At 46.9% G+C, this 16,858-nt stretch overlaps 1 protein-coding gene across 6 annotated transcripts in view; it reads right to left on the minus strand.

Moving 5' to 3' along the window:
* The window catches only part of LOC126994466 (fat-like cadherin-related tumor suppressor homolog), a 74,743-nt gene extending 60,491 nt beyond the window's left edge, over positions 1 to 14,252 (minus strand). For 5 of the 6 annotated variants that reach the window (XM_050853779.1, XM_050853781.1, XM_050853778.1 and 2 more), the window contains exons 1-5: positions 13,945 to 14,252; positions 10,009 to 10,148; positions 5,743 to 5,996; positions 5,480 to 5,624; positions 1,341 to 1,440 (exon numbers count right to left, since the gene is read on the minus strand). In XM_050853779.1, coding sequence (XP_050709736.1) covers positions 1,341 to 1,440; positions 5,480 to 5,624; positions 5,743 to 5,996; positions 10,009 to 10,148; positions 13,945 to 14,092 — 787 coding nt within the window. In that variant the 5' untranslated portion in view covers positions 14,093 to 14,252. The other variant, XM_050853783.1, reaches the window with a different exon arrangement.
* Positions 14,253 to 16,858: the final 2,606 nt, after the last annotated feature.

Here is a 16,858-nt window from a genome sequence, read left to right on the forward strand (position 1 = left end):
GACATGTTGCTATAAATAACTCTGTGTTTTCAATATGTGGAGCTTCATCTGCATTCTGATCACACTATCGTGTTCATGAGAGATTTTCCTACGTCATGTAATAATATATTTGCATGAACAACTGTTGAAAGTCATCTTGATTCTACAGTCAGTGCTGAGTCTGATGGTGTCAAGCAAAACTGGCTAGCTCGTCTATGAGTTGAGCTATGGCATATACTCAGCCACCGCGTGTAGAGGGATAGGTGTGAAGGGAAAGGAAGGGAAGGAGGAACAGCAAGGAATGGTGGGAGGGAGATGTAGGGTCGATGGTGGTCACTGGTTGGTTGCAGTTACCCGGACCTTTCACACTGGGGTAACCAGTGGCGGTCACCGGTGACGGCCACCGGTGGGCTCGTGTGAAAGAGGCCTAATTCCATCAAACAGTGGCCCGCATTACAAGTCAAACCCGAGAAGTTTCGGGTCCCTACAAAGGTCGGTTTAGGGGCTGTACTACAAGTCCAATCCGAGAAGTTTCGGGTCCCTACAAAGCTCGGGATGAATAACTCTGTAGGGACCCGAAACCTCTCGGGTTTGACATGTAATATGGCCTAGTATCTCAAAAAATAGTGATGCGAAAATAATTCCTTGGGTTGGATATTCTCAGCACCTCTAAGGTAACGTATAAAGGTCAATTTCAACTCGCAGAACACTATGAAGACGTAAAGTGATAAATATCCTTTTGTTAGTCACCCTCGGAGATGGGGTACGATATCCTGCCGCTGTTCTGCACTTAAGGGTTAGAATGAACGCCCAGAGGAACGCTCAAAGGTACGATATCGTGTCATTTTTCTGTATTTATGGGTTAGAATGAACGCCTAGTGGAACGCCCAAAGGTACGATATCCTGCCGCTGTTCTGTATTATGGGTTAGAATGAACGCCTGTCAGTCCCTTGAAAAGCTCACCCTTAAGATGAAGTACGATATCCTGCCGTTTTTTTTTTTTTCACGGCAAGGGAGGCAGCTCAGGGCTAAAAAACAAAATCAGCAACAAAAAATCAAAATCAGCAACAAAAAACAAAATCAGCAACAAAAAACAAAATCAGCAACAAAAAACAAAATCAGCAACAAAAAACAAAATCAGCAACAAAAGACAAAATCAGCAACAAAAAACAAAATCAGCAACAAAAAACAAAATCAGCAACAAAAAACAAAATCAGCAACAAAAAACAAAATCATAAAAAAAAGGCCGCTAAACGCTGCTCCGGCAAAAGAAAAAAAGAACGAGAGGCCAAAAGAGAGGTCAAGTCTGGAAGGAGAGGAGTCTTGATGGCCGCCTCACTCACTCACCCGCCCACACTCACCCTCGAAGATGGAGTAGGATATCCTGCCGTTGTCGCCCTTGTCGTGGTCCAGCGCCATCACCCGCACCACCGCCGTGCCCGCCGCGGCCCCCACGCTCACCTGGGGCAAGGAAGCGGCGACCAGTGAGGGGCAGAGGCGGAGGGACAGGCGAGGGGGTGGTGTGTAAGGTGAATAAGCTGCTACTACTACTACTACTACTACTACTACTACTACTACTACTACTACTACTACTAGTACTACAACTACTACTACTACTACTACTACTACTACTACTACTACTACTACTACTACTACTGCTACTACTACTACTACATAAATGATACCTCCACCCATGTTTATTTTCCCGACACATAATCATGGAGGGCTCCATAGCTTGGAGGTCATTAGCCCCAACTCTGTTCGCTAATGACTGTGGCATCCAACCATATCACTAATACTACCTAGCACTAAATCACCTATCATCTATTACGTCCAGATCCCCCTTTCCTTCCCTACTCAAGTCACTCCCGACCCACCCTAATGTCACTCTCCACCACTGTGGCTTCATAGTCCATATTGGAGATGTTGGTGGCTTTTGGGCAAGAGTGTCTGGTGCCCCTGAGACATAGGATGGCCGACCTGAGCAGGGAGAACGAGAGGCGACACCTCATCCAGGCGACAATGTGGCTCCTTGGCTGATGCTTCTTTTCTGAGATTAGTTCCGCGAGGCGTGCGTAGAAGCATTGGGCCCTGGGACCCATCCCGCCGGATGTGGTGAAGACGAGGGGGGTGAAGCTGCCCTGATCCACATGTTGGATTCTTTCACCGTATGCCCTTGTCTTCTCCTGCTCGTTCCTGTGGTGGGCGGCTTGCAGGGGCAGCTCACGGTGACAGGCAGCCATCGGGTCGAATATGCGGATGTCCATGAACGCCCGCTGTCCGCGCTCCCAAAGTCTGCGGACACTTACATCAACCCGTGCCTCCTGTGAGGTATTGGCCGTCCTGTACCGAAGGTGTTCGCCGACCAGGGGAAGCAGTGTTGGCTCGGTAATGACGTCTTGGCATACCTCCCCGAGCATGCTGGCTGTCATATCCCTTACCTTATCATATCGAATACAGACGAAGCCTCCCTTTTTACATGTCATGTTGTGAGTGACATCATTTGGTGATCCACAGGCACAGAGATCAGGCAGTCCCTCAATCGGCCAGCCATATCTCAGAGCAATGGCGTCGACAAATTCTTGTTTGTTGAGGCTGAAGCCCTTTGCTCTGATTGGTAATAACGTTAGCCAGTTGGAGGCGCCTGCCTCCTGTGCTGTGTGTATTTTTCTACCCATTTCTGTGGACAGGTGGTGTGTAAGACGGTCCAGCTCGTCTTTTTGGGCCTGTTGCCTTTCTTCTGAGATTTTTCTTTTAATATCTCTTATTTCTGTTTGGTCTATCTCGCCCTCTGCCTCCTGAGCGATGATCCTGTTGATGAGTGACCTGGTAAGGCTGATGGAGTTTGGTTCTCCTTATCAGCCAGCTTCTCAGGGTTGGTGATCCCCATCCCACCCAGTCTTGGGGGAAGTGCTAGCATATCCCTCTCCTCCTCCCCCAAAGCATGAGATTTCACTAGCGCCGGCAAGAATACATTCTTGACGGCATTTTCCAGTGGTCCGAGGAGTGGACTGATGCCGGGGATGGTACGCATCAGGAACGTCCACCGATGTTGGATGCCGTGGGTGTACGCTGAATAGGCAGCGTGTGGCTCAGTCTTGGCAATGGCAGACAAAGCTTCTATTTCCTTCACCCATTCAGCTACTTTGTCTCCTACGTACTCCTTCTTATATACCTCTGTCCCGATCACTGCACCTAAGTGTCGTTGTCCGTCTTTTGTCACAATGACGCCACTTCCTCTAAAGGTTTCTGCGGCATGGTCATAATGTTCAGGTTTGACAATAAGGACAGACTTGGTGGCGTTAGGGATGTATCCTATCTCAGGGCCGGCGGTGTTCATAGTGTCCCACCACCCTTTTAAGTCTGAGATTTTACCAGCACCTGAGAGGTCATCCGCATAAGCCACCTGTTTCACCCGTGTTACTGCGAACGCGATTTCATTTTGGAGGACTGATAGGCCCAGGGCGTACATAGCCATGGCAATTGGGTCACCTTGTGTTGTTCCCTCAGATGACTTTAACACTTTCACTTTTCCACTGTGGCTATTTATGTATAAGTCGGTCGGGTATGTATAGGTATTTTCGACATACATAGCTAAGCTAGGGCACTTGGTTTTAATGTTGTGTATCATAGTCTTTCTATTTATTGTGTTGAAGGCATTTTTGGCGTCAACAAGAAGCACTGCTTCGCACTCCACGTGGTCAAATATCTCCCGCATGGCATGGACTGCTGCTTCTCCTCCTGCCTGCTGCCCCGCACAAACTTGGAGGTTCCCTGCTGCCATTCTCACATCTTCTTTGACGACAGCCATGATGCATTTGCCTACGATGCGCCGCAGGACTTCTCCGACTCCTATAGGCCTGCATCCCGGCCTCTTGTCCCGGGGAATGAGGCGGCATGCAGTCAGGGCGTCCACATAGTGGCAGCTGGAGGAGGCGAGTTTTCTTGCCAGTGCTGCAATGGTGTTGCGCAAGTCACCAGCTGCATTGCCAAAGTTGGCGCTGCTCAGCAAGCTTCGCCATCCCCGTGCATCAAGTCCTGAGGGCCCCGCGCTGCCACGAGTCTGGAGGGCCTTCTTCCACACCATCTCTCCTGTTATCCTTTCGTATATAACTGGATTCGGTGGTTGGTGACATCCTGCCAGTCTCAGTCCCTTCAGGTCACTCGGTGGAATAATAATAATAATAATAATAATAATAATAATAATAATAATAATAATAATAATAATAATAATAATAATAAAACTTTCCTTCCTTACCATTACAGGTAAATCACGCCCAAAGCACATCATAACACATCGTTCTTTCTGACGTATTTTCATCACGGACTAAACAATTTATACGAAGTTAATCGCTCCGTAAACGTCCACTAATTTAACGTCACTAACTATCTCAAGTGCCTCTTCCACCTCCTCCTTCTCCTCCTACTCTTTTCCTCTCCTCCTTTACCCCCCAAAGAGCCTCGTTTACGCCTTTATGGAGCGTCCCCGTACGTGTAGGGCGTCGGGACTGCATCTCACACCCCCTTCAGCCTCGTAGGGTAAGAGGGTGTTCGTCTGAAGCGCCCATTTCAAGCTCCTGCCTTTGATCTCTCCTCCTCCCCGCCCTGCCGCTCCTCTGTCTTTCGCCGCTACTTTTATGGCTATTCTTACCGTGCTCCTAACTTTATGGCTACTCCTCTCAGGCCGCCCCGCTGTTTAAGGCCGCCTCTCGCCTCGTCCTTTTTCACCGCCAGCTCGTGAAGTTTACAAGGGAGTTAAGCGGCGTTGCAAATCCCCTTTCCCCGCCGCCGAACTTTGGGAGGTTAAACCCTTATTTGTTTCCCGCAGTTTCCCGTGATTTAAGCCGCCGGGATATTGACTCGTTGTTATGACTCAGAAAAGAAGATGGGTTACGTTTTTAAAGGTCTCGAAAGGAGCTGAAAGGTACTGATTTAGGGTCTCTCTCTCTCTCTCTCTCTCTCTCTCTCTCTCTCTCTCTAACACACACACACACACACACACACACACACACACACACTCATCATTGTTCGGTTCTGGCCAGAGGAGCGTCGTAAGTCTAGAGGATTCGGTCCAAAGGGAGAGCAACGATACATCCCCTGGCGCGGCCTCTGTTTGCTGGACTTGTGTTATTTGGGCGGGAGGTGAAACACGACTATTGACAACGGCTGTTTATGGACCCGCACCCCACGGCACGGTGAGGCACGCGCCGGGACGAGACTCGTCATACAATAACTATACATTTGACTTTAGTTCATCAGATTGTTCCAGTGTACAAATATTATGATGGAACGTTCGTCATATACAAACTTTTTTCTCTGGATTAGATATGAATCGCCTATTTATACGTTTTCTGTGTATAATAGTGATGTAGTTGCTTTAATTAACTTCCTATAATACTTACGAAAAGTATTCTTCAACTCCGGCGATATTTCACAGGTCAGGTAACTGGTGTTGGTTGAGGCGGCGGTGCACGAGCCGCCGCAGGCACAGTGTACTCACCTTGGCGGTGATCATGGGCTCCAGGAAGACGGGCTCGTGGTCGTTGGCGTCCTCCACCGTCACGGACACGCGGGCAAAGTCTGCGTTCTCCTGTCGGCCGCGGTCCCTGCAGCTCACGGTCAGCTCGTGGACGCTGGACACCTCCCTACGTGGAGATGAGCCTCAAGGTTATCACATGTTCAATAACTGCATTCAGTATACTCAGACAGCAAGACTATTCATCTTTGTTTCTTGCAGCTTGACACGCCAGCTGCTCGTCTGACCTGTCCAGGGGCTCGGCCACGATGAGGTCACCAGTGAACGAGTCCACGGTGAAGAGGCCCTGGGACGCCAAGGCCTGGGCGTGGTGCAGCGTGAAGCACACCGCGGAGGACGCCGTGGGTGACTGGTCCCTGTCTCGGCACTGCAGGGTGACCACGGTGGACCCCGGCGCCACGTCCTCGCTCACGGCACCCTCGTAGGTCCTGGCGCTGAACACCGGCCGGTGATCATTGGCGTCCATCACCTCCACCACGAGCTGCAGCGAGGGAGGCACCAAGTGGTTACGTTAGCCAAAGGGGAAATGACGGACAGCTGACGGGAAGGGTGTGTTGTGTGGAAAGGAATGTTGGAGATATATATATATAACTATATATAACTATAAATATATATATATATATATATATATATAGATATATATATATATATATATATATATATATATATATATATATATATATATATATATATATATATATATATATATATATATATATATATATATATATATATATATATATATAAATATAACTATATATATATATATATATATATATATATATATATATATATATATATATATATATATATATATATATATATATATATATATATATATATATATATATATATATATATATATATATATATATATATATATATATATATATATATATATATATATATATATATATATATATATATATATATATATATATATATATATATATATATATATATATATATATATATATATATATATATATATATATATATATATATATATATATATATATATATATATATATATAGAGAGAGAGAGAGAGAGAGAGAGAGAGAGAGAGAGAGAGAGAGAGAGAGAGAGAGAGAGAGAGAGAGAGAGAGAGAGAGAGAGATCAAACAACACTTGAGGTAGCACAATGCGAGCGTAACGAGGCGTACAAACTATAGCAGCCACAGTCTTGGTCATCCGCAACTTATAATTATTTGGCTCATCTGACAGGCGGCTGATGAGTGTCTGATGCGATGAAACTCTTCCACACGTTTTGACCTCTCTTTTGGCCTTTTACTCAGCCTCGTCTTGTTGGAGCAGCGCCTAGCGGGCTTTTTTTGTTGCTTTTTTGTTTTGCCCTTGAGCTGTCTCCCTTGCTGTAAACAAACAAACAAACAAACAAAACAGCACCGTTACCATCCGTTGCATCCTCGGAATAATATGAAGAAACCTACGGATCAATAAGTCACTTTTTCGATATCACTAAAAGTTGGCGACGCTTTCAGTCACGAACATCTCTGGGGCCTTACTCTTAAACATTCCGGCGACCCAGCACATGTATCAGGCAAGGCTTTCGGAGGAGCAGCGGGCATTTCCAGGGCTACTTTTATGAACCTGGTGGTAGTTTGAGCATTTGAAAGGATACTTTTATGAACCTGGTGGGAGTTTAACCCTTCCTCTGCACCATGAGCCTAAAAAAACACTCATTAGAACCATATAAATCTCCTTTTCGGCCTTTGGAAATGACTGATGTGAAGGCGGAAGCGTCTGAGGATAGGTTCACTATGCCCTATACTTAAAAATTTCGGCGTCCAAGCACACATTTGACAAGGCTTTCGGAGGAGCTGCGGGCATTTCCAGGGGTACTTTTACGAACCTGGTGGTAGTTTGACCCCTCCTCTGTATAATGAGCCTAAAAAAACACTCATTAGAACAATATAAATCTTCTTTTCGGCCTTTGGAAATGACTGATGTGGAGGCGGAGGGGTCTGAGAATAGCGACCCTGGGCTCTATGCTTAAAAATTTCGGAGCCTAAGCACACACAATTGGCAAGGCTTTCGTAGGAGTTGAGGGCATTTCCATCAGTAGTTTTATGTCCCTGGTGGTAGTTTGACCCTTCCTCTGCACCATGACCCTAAATAACACTCTTTACAACAATATAAATCTCCTTTTCGGCCTTTGGCAGTGACTGATGTGAGAGGCTGAAGCGTCTGAGAATACCGCCGCCAGTAGCGTGAGGCAGCGGTATTAGTCTGCTTTACGATGCAACGGCCCGGCCCGCGCTCCCCTCCGCTCATCGGTAAACACTAAGGTCGGTAGTATAAGACATACTCGCTTCTCACATCTGTATTTCTAAAGGTCAAAGAGGGGATCAACTGAGTTGTAATGAGTGTTTCTTTAAGTTCACGGTACAGAGGAAGGGTCACACTACCACCAGGGTCATAAAACTACTCCTGGAAATGCCCAAAACTCATACGAAAGCCTTGTCAAATATGTGTACTTGGGCGGCGAAATGTTTAGTAGTACGGCCCTAAGTCTATATATACCAAGTCAAGTCACTCTGCTTCAAAACTGCGACCGGTACGCGCAGGAGGCGGTTTTGGGGCGGAGCAGCGGGATGACGTCACTTGAAGCTAAAAAAAAAAGAAAAAAATACCCGCCAGTTCAGGGGTGACTAAAGTTGGGGCCGTATGTGCACTCTGGATATGCATTCTCGCCTCCTTTCACAGGGCGTTCAGGCAAGCCACTGACGAAAAAAATATGTCTTTTTATTGTGCTATTGCGTGACTGCAATTCCATTGCCTACAAACAGCGGTGTGGGGTGTGAGGGAGGGTATAATGAAGTGATTGATTTAAATTAGTCCGCCTTTCTTCGTTTTCTCTAAATCCCTGTTTCTACATTCTCTACTAACGGTTTCAGGGGTCGTGTTCCCCTGTTTTTCGCAAATAAAACTTTAACAAAGCGTCGGACAAGGATGTTATTTTGGCAGTGGATGTTTGAGACCCCGACCTAATGGGCAAAAATATGATTTGGTGTCACATGTGGTTAATGAATCATAATTTTGCCCATTAGGTCGGGGTCTCAAACATCCACTGCCAAAATAACATCCTTGTCCGACGCTTTGTTAAAGTTTTATTTGCGAAAAACAGGGGAACACGGCCCCTGAAACCTTTAGTAGTTTGGCTCTAAGCAGTGTCACGCGTAAACCACGCCTCGGCCGTGTCTCCTCCCACAAACCTGCGTATGACTTGACTTGGTGTATATAGACTTAGGGTAAACACACTACTCACCATCGAGACATATCGCTCCGTGGGGAGAACACCGCGCCCGCCCGTAACTTGGAGGACATATTCGCGAGTCATAAAGGTAAAGTATCACAAGACCTTCGAGCTAAAACACCGCCACAGGATCGAAGCGGAATAACCCTGGTGATAGTTTGGTCCTTCCTTTGCATCATGAACCTAAAAACACTTATTAGAACACAACTGATCTCTTAAATATTATGGCACCAAAGCTCACATATTTGACAAGGGAGTTTTGAGCATATCCAGGGGTAGTTTTGTGACCCTGGTGGTAGTCTGACCCTTCCTCTGTAACATGAACCTAAAAGAACATTCATTAGAACCCGATTACTCTCCCTTTTGGCCTTTGGAAATGCTGATGTGAGAAGCGGAAGCGACTGAGAACACCAACCTTGGACGCACGGTGGCTGGTGGTAGTCTGACCCTTCCTCTGTACCTTGATTGAGCTTAAAAGAACACTCATTAGAACCCGACTACTCTCCCTTTTGGCCTTTGGAAATTGCTGATGTGAGAAGAGGAAGCGTCTGATAATGCCAACCTTGGAGGCATGCTGGTTAGGGTAAAGCCCCTATACATCAGCACTCAGTTTGGAGGGAGAGTTAGTTTATAAGGCTAAAACTCAACACTTCGTCGTTAATCGCAGTTCACCGCAGGCTGGGCAGTGCATTTTGCCTTTGTGTCGCTTTCGAAAAACAAAAGAGCATCCGTCGCCCCCGAATTTGCATATGTCACAAACTGCTTTAACAATTTACAAACAATATTAGCTGCCATGAAAAATATTGTACTTTAAATTCAGTGTTTTACAGCGCCGGGGGAAACAGAGAGAGAGGGAGAGAGAGGCCGCACCGCATTCAGCTCGCCGGCCGATGACATCATGAGACTATAATTTTGACGGCATAAAAAAAGTTTACGGGCGGGAGTGAGTCACGTTGTTTGTGTGCTGTGCCGTAAATACTGACGCTGGAACAATGGAATACAACACGGTGGGGCAAGAGTTAACAGTTAGCGAGTATCTTATTGAGAGAGAGAGAGAGAGAGAGAGAGAGAGAGAGAGAGAGAGAGAGAGAGAGAGAGAGAGAGAGAGAGAGAGAGAGAGAGAGAGAGATTATATAAACAAAAATGATGATCTCTCTCTCTCACTCACTCACTCACTCACTCACTCACTCTCTCTCTCTCTCTCTCTCTCACACTGACCTTGGTGGCGGCGGTGTGGACGCCGTCTGTGGCCGTGACGGTGAGGGCGTAGTGGTGCTGGTCCTCGTGGTCCAGGCGGCGCGCCAGGCTCACCAGGCCAGAGTCCACGCCCATGCTGAACCGGCCGCTCTCGTCGCCCTCTGCCCGTGAGAAAGACACGTTAGTAAAGGGAATGAAGCGAGCAAAATATATCCTAGGTATCATTTTTTCCCCCAGTTCTGATATACCCAAAACTTGACTGAGTTCGCCATTCTGTAGCGTAAAAAAAAATTGATCTGCCCACGAGAAAGATACGTTAGCAAAGGAAATGAGGCGAGCAAAATATATCCTGGGTAGTATTTTTCCCCCAGTTCTGATATTCCTAAAACTTGACTGAGTTCGCCATTCTGTAGCGTAAAAAAAAAAAAATGTTAAGCTGTCCACGGGAAAGATACGTTAGCAAAGGAAATGAGGCGAGCAACACATATCCTAGGTATTATTTACCTCCAGTTCTGATATTCCCAAAATTGACTAAGTTCGCCATTCTGTAGCGTAAAAAAAAAAAAAAAAAGTTAATCTGCCCACGAGAAAGATACGTCAGCAAAGGAAATGAGGCGAGCACACATATCCTAGGTAACATATTTTTCCCCCAGTTCTGATGTACCCAAAACTTGACGTAGTTCGCCATTCTGTAAGGTAAAAAGTTATGCTGACCGGTAGCAAAACGTGTAATCGAAGGAAAAGTTGGAAAGTTTCGTTTAGTCGGCGCAACATCTGTGGTCATGTTGGTGGTAAATCATATCCGCCAGGGTTACTTTATTGGACAAAACTTACAGAGCGGACAACACATATGATATGTGGAACAATGTGTAACGGTGGACGACAAGAGAACGTGGACGGACAGTCAAAGGTAAACGAATACAAGGAAAGTTAACGATGAAGACGCGACAAGACAGACTGGCAGACGACGACGGACATTACATGACGCTGAAATGTAGTCTCTTTGCAGCACCCATTTTCGGAAGGAACACGGAATTTTGCGAGTGACTGCACAGATTACTCCCCAGTGACGAGGAAGGAGGAACGAAATCTTCCCTGCTGACGGTGATGCGTTGCGATGGTAGCGTTGTGTTGCGCGGTAAGTTGCGCTGGTCGAGCTGGGGCAAGTAGTGCAGTGACAACAGCTACAGTGGTCGAGCTGGAGTAGGAGGTGTGCGGACGCAGCTACGGTGAGTCGAGCTGAGTGGTAATACAACAGCTACGGTGAGTCGAGCTGGAGTGAGTAATGCAGTGACAACAGCTACGGTAAGTCGAGCTGAAGTGTTGAGCAGCGATGAGTTGAGCAGCGAGGTTGAGCAGCGAGGGTTGAGCAGCGATGAGTTGGGCTGCGTGAGGTGGGCTGCGTGAGGTGGGCTGCGTGAGGTGGGCTGCGGTGAGTTGAGTGGTTGGCTGTTCTGGAAGGCGAAGAGTTGCATGTCGTCAGGTATGGTGAAGTCGAGCGGCGTGGAGATGGGCAATAGGCACTGGCGTAAACGCGCCGGGGCCGGCAGTCATAGAGAGTGCGTCGAGGAACTGCGATAGGCAACTGACAGCGTGTCAGGGGCCTCGGCAGTCGGTGAGTAGAACGACTGCGTGTATTAAACAAGCAGCTGCCAGCGTGTCAGGGGCCTCGGCAGTCCGTGAGGGCGTCGAATGACTGCGTGGTAAGGCGCTAGATGCCAGCGTGCCAGGACCACAGCCGGTTGAGAATTGAAAGGCGCAAGCATATGCCAGCCGCGGCAGTCGTGAGTGCGTCGAACGACTGCGTGGGCGGGGCCACAGCGAGTTGAAAAGTTCAGGGCCTCTGTCAAGGAGTGAGTGTGCCAGTGTTCTGAACTGTTGCTGGACACACTGCTATGAGGATCCACAGGAGAGTAAGGTAATACAAGAGGTGGTAGATCAGGAGGCGGTGGTGCCAATCAGGCAGCTAGTAATCAGTGGGGTGTCACACTGTGTTTGCGTGTCTCTCTGAGTCTGTATGGTGTGTGGCATACACTGAGTCTGTATGGCGTGTAATACCTGTCATATGCCGAAGAGAGACAGAAGGGGAAGGAATTATAGGAGAAGGGAACAGATCCCAGGAGACGGGACACAACCGTAATCGAAGGAAACGAAGCGAACAAAACAGATCATCAAAGAGATAAACGTTACCAACTTTAGGGCATTATTTTCCTCACCCAGTTTACTGATTCAACCCCCAAAGATGAGTTAGCCATTCTGTAGCGTTTAAACATACATTATAACCAGTAGAAAACACGTTTGCAAAGGAAATGAAGCGAGCAAAACATATCCTAGGTATTATTCTTCCCCCAAATTAATGATTCACCACAAAGTTTGACTGAGTTCGCCATTCTGTAGCGTGAAAAAAAAGGTACTCCCGGTAGAAAATTACGTTAGGAAAGGAAAGAAAGCGAGCGAAACACATTCTAAGTATAATTCTTCCCAAAAATTACGGATTCACCCCAAAACTTGACTGAGTTCGCCATCCTGTAGCGTAAAAAAAATGTTACTCTGACCGGTAGAAAACACGTTAAAAAAGAAAACAAAGCCAGAGAAACATATCCTACGTATTATTCTTCCCAAAAATTACTGATTCACCCCAAAACTTGACTGAGTTCGCTATTCCGTAGCGTAAAAAACGGTTACTCTGACCGCTAGAAAAATACGTTAGCAAAGAAGCGAGCGAGACGTGTCCTAGGTATTATTTCCCCCAGTTACTGACACCCAAAACTTGACTGAGGTAGCCATTCCGTAGCGTGAAAAACGGTTACTCTGACCGCTAGAAAAATACGTTAGCAAAGAAAACAAAGCGAGCGAGACATGTTCTAGGTAAAAATTTCCCTCAGTCACCGATACACCCAAAACTTGACTGAGGCAGCCAGTCTGTAGCGTGAAAAGAAGTTGCTCTGATCGGTAGAAAATCACTTTAGCTGAGGAAATGAAGCGAGCAAATCACATCCTTGAAATAAACGTGACTAGGTATCTCTTACTTAGTAGGTATTGTTTTTCCCTCAAATCACTAATACAACCCAAAACTTGCGGTCGCCATTCTGTAGCGAAAAAAAAAAGGAGGCGAAAAAAAAAAGTTATTCTGGCCAGTAGAGGAAACACGTTATCAAAGGAAACAAAGTGAGAAAATCGTAACCTAGAACTAAACGTCACTCTTCTAAGGTATTTCCCTTTAAAAAAATACTGATCTAACAACAACAACAACAACAAAAAAAATGAGTCAGCCATTCTGTGACCAATGGAAAAAGTTAGTCTGGTCACTGTTCCTGTACTCGTCACGTCACCGGCTACCAAGACGAGGACAAACGGTGACTGAAGGTACAGTTGGGAGCACACGCTAAAGCTGCGCGTGGCGGCGGTGCACATCTCCGTATGAATAGGAATGCAGCAAAGTCAACAAGGGCCTCCGACCGATATTGCTTGACGCTTTCGGTTCTCACATCAACAATTTCCAAAGGCCAAAAAGGAGATCAGTCGGGTTCTAATGAGCGTTTTTTTAAGATCAAGTTACAGAAGAAGGGTCAACGTAACACCAGGGTCATAACACTACTCCTGGAAATGCCCACAACTCCTACGAAAGTCTTGTCAAATAGATATGCTTGGGCTCCGAAATGTTTAATGGCCGCTTTCACAGCCGTTTTGTTTGTTTTGATCGTTACCAATGGTTGTTATCGCCGCTTTAGTATTTCCACGTCAAACTGGCCGATGGGGTAGTGGCGGCTGCATGATTAGCCTAGCACCGCACCTTACCACGCACTCTCAACACCTCTCGCTTCCTCTGCAGCCGCCACTACCACATAGGCCAGTTTCACGTGGAAAACTATAGCGTCGATCGCCGCCATTGGTAACGATCAAAACAAACAAAACGACTGAAAGCGGGTTAAGAATGCGACCCTATATGTCCCTCACCTGTGATGTAGTACCACAAGGTGTCGTTATCCGGGTCCTGAGCGTTGATGAAGGACACCAGGTGGCCCGGCGCGTCCGTCTCCATCACGTGGGCGGGGGGCGGCGGCTGCAGGACCGGCGGGTTGGGAGACTCCTCGGGCACGTCCATCACACGCACGAGGACCCGCGTGGTGGCCGTCAGCTGCGGCGCCCCGTTGTCCTTCACCTGGATCTGAGGAGGAGGAGGAAGAGGAGGTGTTAGGGAGGCAAGGGAGTTCTCGTCCGTATACTCTCAGACGATTTCAGCTCTCACACAAGTATTTCCAGGCTCTGACGGGGAAGAAATAAACAAATTCCATCCGTATTTTCAGGCGATGCAATCTCTCACAAGTGTTTCCAGGCTCTAAGGGGGAAGGGGAAGGGGAGGGGGAGGTGTTAGGATGTCAAGGGAGTTCTCGTCCGCATTCTCACACGATTTCAGATCTCACAAGTATTTCCAGGCTCTGACGGGGAGGAGGAGGAGGAAGGATTCCAGGCTCTGAGGGAAGAACTGAGGGGAAGAGGAAGGGGAGGTGTGTGAGTGAGACAAACAGATTCACGTCAGATATTCCCAGGCGATTATATCTCTCACAACAAGTATTTCCAGGCTCTGAAGGGGAGGAAGAGGAGGAAGGGAATGTGTGTGAGTGAGACAAACAAATTCACGTCAGTATTCTCACACGATTTCAGTTCTCACAAGTATTTCCAAGAGCCGAAAAGGAGATTAATTGGGTTCTAAAGAGTTGGCTTTTGGTTCATGGTGCAGAAGCCTTGTCAAACTATCACTAGGCTCATAAAACTACCCATGGGAATACCAATAGCAACCTCTACAAAATCCTTATCAAATGTGGGTGTGTAACTCAGGGAGGGCCATATTCTTACATATTCCGGTGACCTGACACATGTATTTGACAAGGCTTTCGCAGGAGTTTTGGTCATTTCCAGGGGTAGTTTTATGAGCCTGGTGGTAGTCTGACCCATCATCTGTACTATGGAACTAAAAACACTCATTAGAACCCGATGAACCTTCTCTTCGGCCTTTGGAAATGGTTGGTGTGAGCAGCAGAAGCTTCTCAAGATACCGACCTGAGCCCCGAAATGTTTGGGAATATGGGGAACAGTTTGGGGTATACTGTTTCTAGGGGTTTATCTTGTCTCAGCCAATTACTGTTATCATAGCTAAGGTAAGGGAAACAACCTTAACATGGGATCAATTTTTACACGAATATTCTACTGTCCAAATCCTTATGCAAGAGTTAACCAGCATCTTCATTCTTTCATCACTTAAACTCTGGGACAGCCTTCCTTCGTCTATATTTCCTCCTGCCTCTGACTTGAATTCTTTGAAGAGGAGTGTATTAAGACACCTCTACTCCTGAAATTGACCTCTCTTTTGGCCGCTCATCACTTTTGTCTCTGTAGGAACAGCGATTAACGAGCTTTTTTTGCTTTTTTGTTGCCTTTGAGCTGTTTCTTTGGCTGTAAAAAAAGGCATGTCATACTCACCATCAAATCGAAGGTCTTGCTCAGGGAAAGGCCTTGTTGCTGACTTGGCCAGTCTTTGGGTGGATCTTGAAGCGGCCCTTCTTGCCCTTGCCGGTCCTGATGCTGTAGTCCAGGTCACCGTTCATGCCCACGTCCGCATCTCTGGCGAACACCTTCAGGGGAATAGGGGAAGGTACTGAGAGGCGGCACCGAGCAGGGAGGTCCACGTGGCTACAAGGCCCGTGAAGGCAATGCTCCGTCTGCTTGCACTACCTTGGGACAACCGATGTGTTATAGGGGAACGTTGCTCGAGTGTTGGTGATCATTAAGTCAACCTCCCTAAAGGAATGTATCTCACGGCTGTGTATGGACGTCAAAAACATGCAGGTATAGGATCAAACCCCAAGTATGTTTAAGAAGTAAATAGGTTTTATATGTGATCATACATTTTAAGTCTCCTTTCCCAGAGAGAGGTTTAGTGAGTGGAGTTTGAAATGACTTACAAATAAACATGTTAGTGGTGTTATTGAGTTAATGCTAACATACACATTCCAGAAAACGAAGTCATTACGTCTACTGCAGTACGAACAACAAGATACTGTCACCATGCTCCCCAAGACTACACGGAACAGAAGGATGAACGGAACACTGAGCCACGACAACGCCCCGCACATGCACAGACGGCCTCAGGGGGCGTGTGTGTGTCCTGCCCCGTGGCTCGTGTTCCCGGGCTATCACAGAACAGAACATAAATATTATAACACAATGCGTGCAGCACAAACTGTCAGGGGCACATCTTCTAGGACATCAGGAGGCGTCCGTCCCAGAGAACACCTGCTCCGTGTCCTGCTATGAAACAAAACAGTCACAAGGGGGTTCAACATGCCCTCTGAACACCGCCAGTGACGGAGACGCGGAACCAAATCATAAAAGTAAAACAAAACAGTAAGTAAAACAAAAGTACATCTAGACACGCGAAACTCGACGCGTGCACCGCCTGCATGCGCCGACGTGACTCACAGGAGAGCACCCATGCTGACGATGACACTGACACGGGTCCTCTGCCACGCCGGTGTGGTGCGCCCGCGGTGAACAGCGCCGCTGTGGTGTCATGAGACATCCCAAGATCGTGAGACATCCCATCCTGAATACATCCATGAATTTCGACACGGTACCGTGTCTTTTTGTCGACTTCTTGTCGGGATCTGTCCAACCAAGTTTATTTATATTATTATGAAAGCAAATGATGACGTATGTGTGTATATAACTAGGATATCAACAATCACTCTTCTTCTTCTTCTTGTGAGCTGTTCCGCTTTGCATCGCTTTTTAGGTCCTCCTTGGTACTTTTTACACTTGATGCTTCACTTAGTTACTTGGTGATAGCAAAGATTGGGTTCCGCGATGCGAA

Source organism: Eriocheir sinensis, unplaced genomic scaffold, assembly GCF_024679095.1.
Source record: "Eriocheir sinensis breed Jianghai 21 unplaced genomic scaffold, ASM2467909v1 Scaffold8, whole genome shotgun sequence".
Taxonomy (NCBI): Eukaryota; Metazoa; Arthropoda; class Malacostraca; order Decapoda; family Varunidae; genus Eriocheir; species Eriocheir sinensis.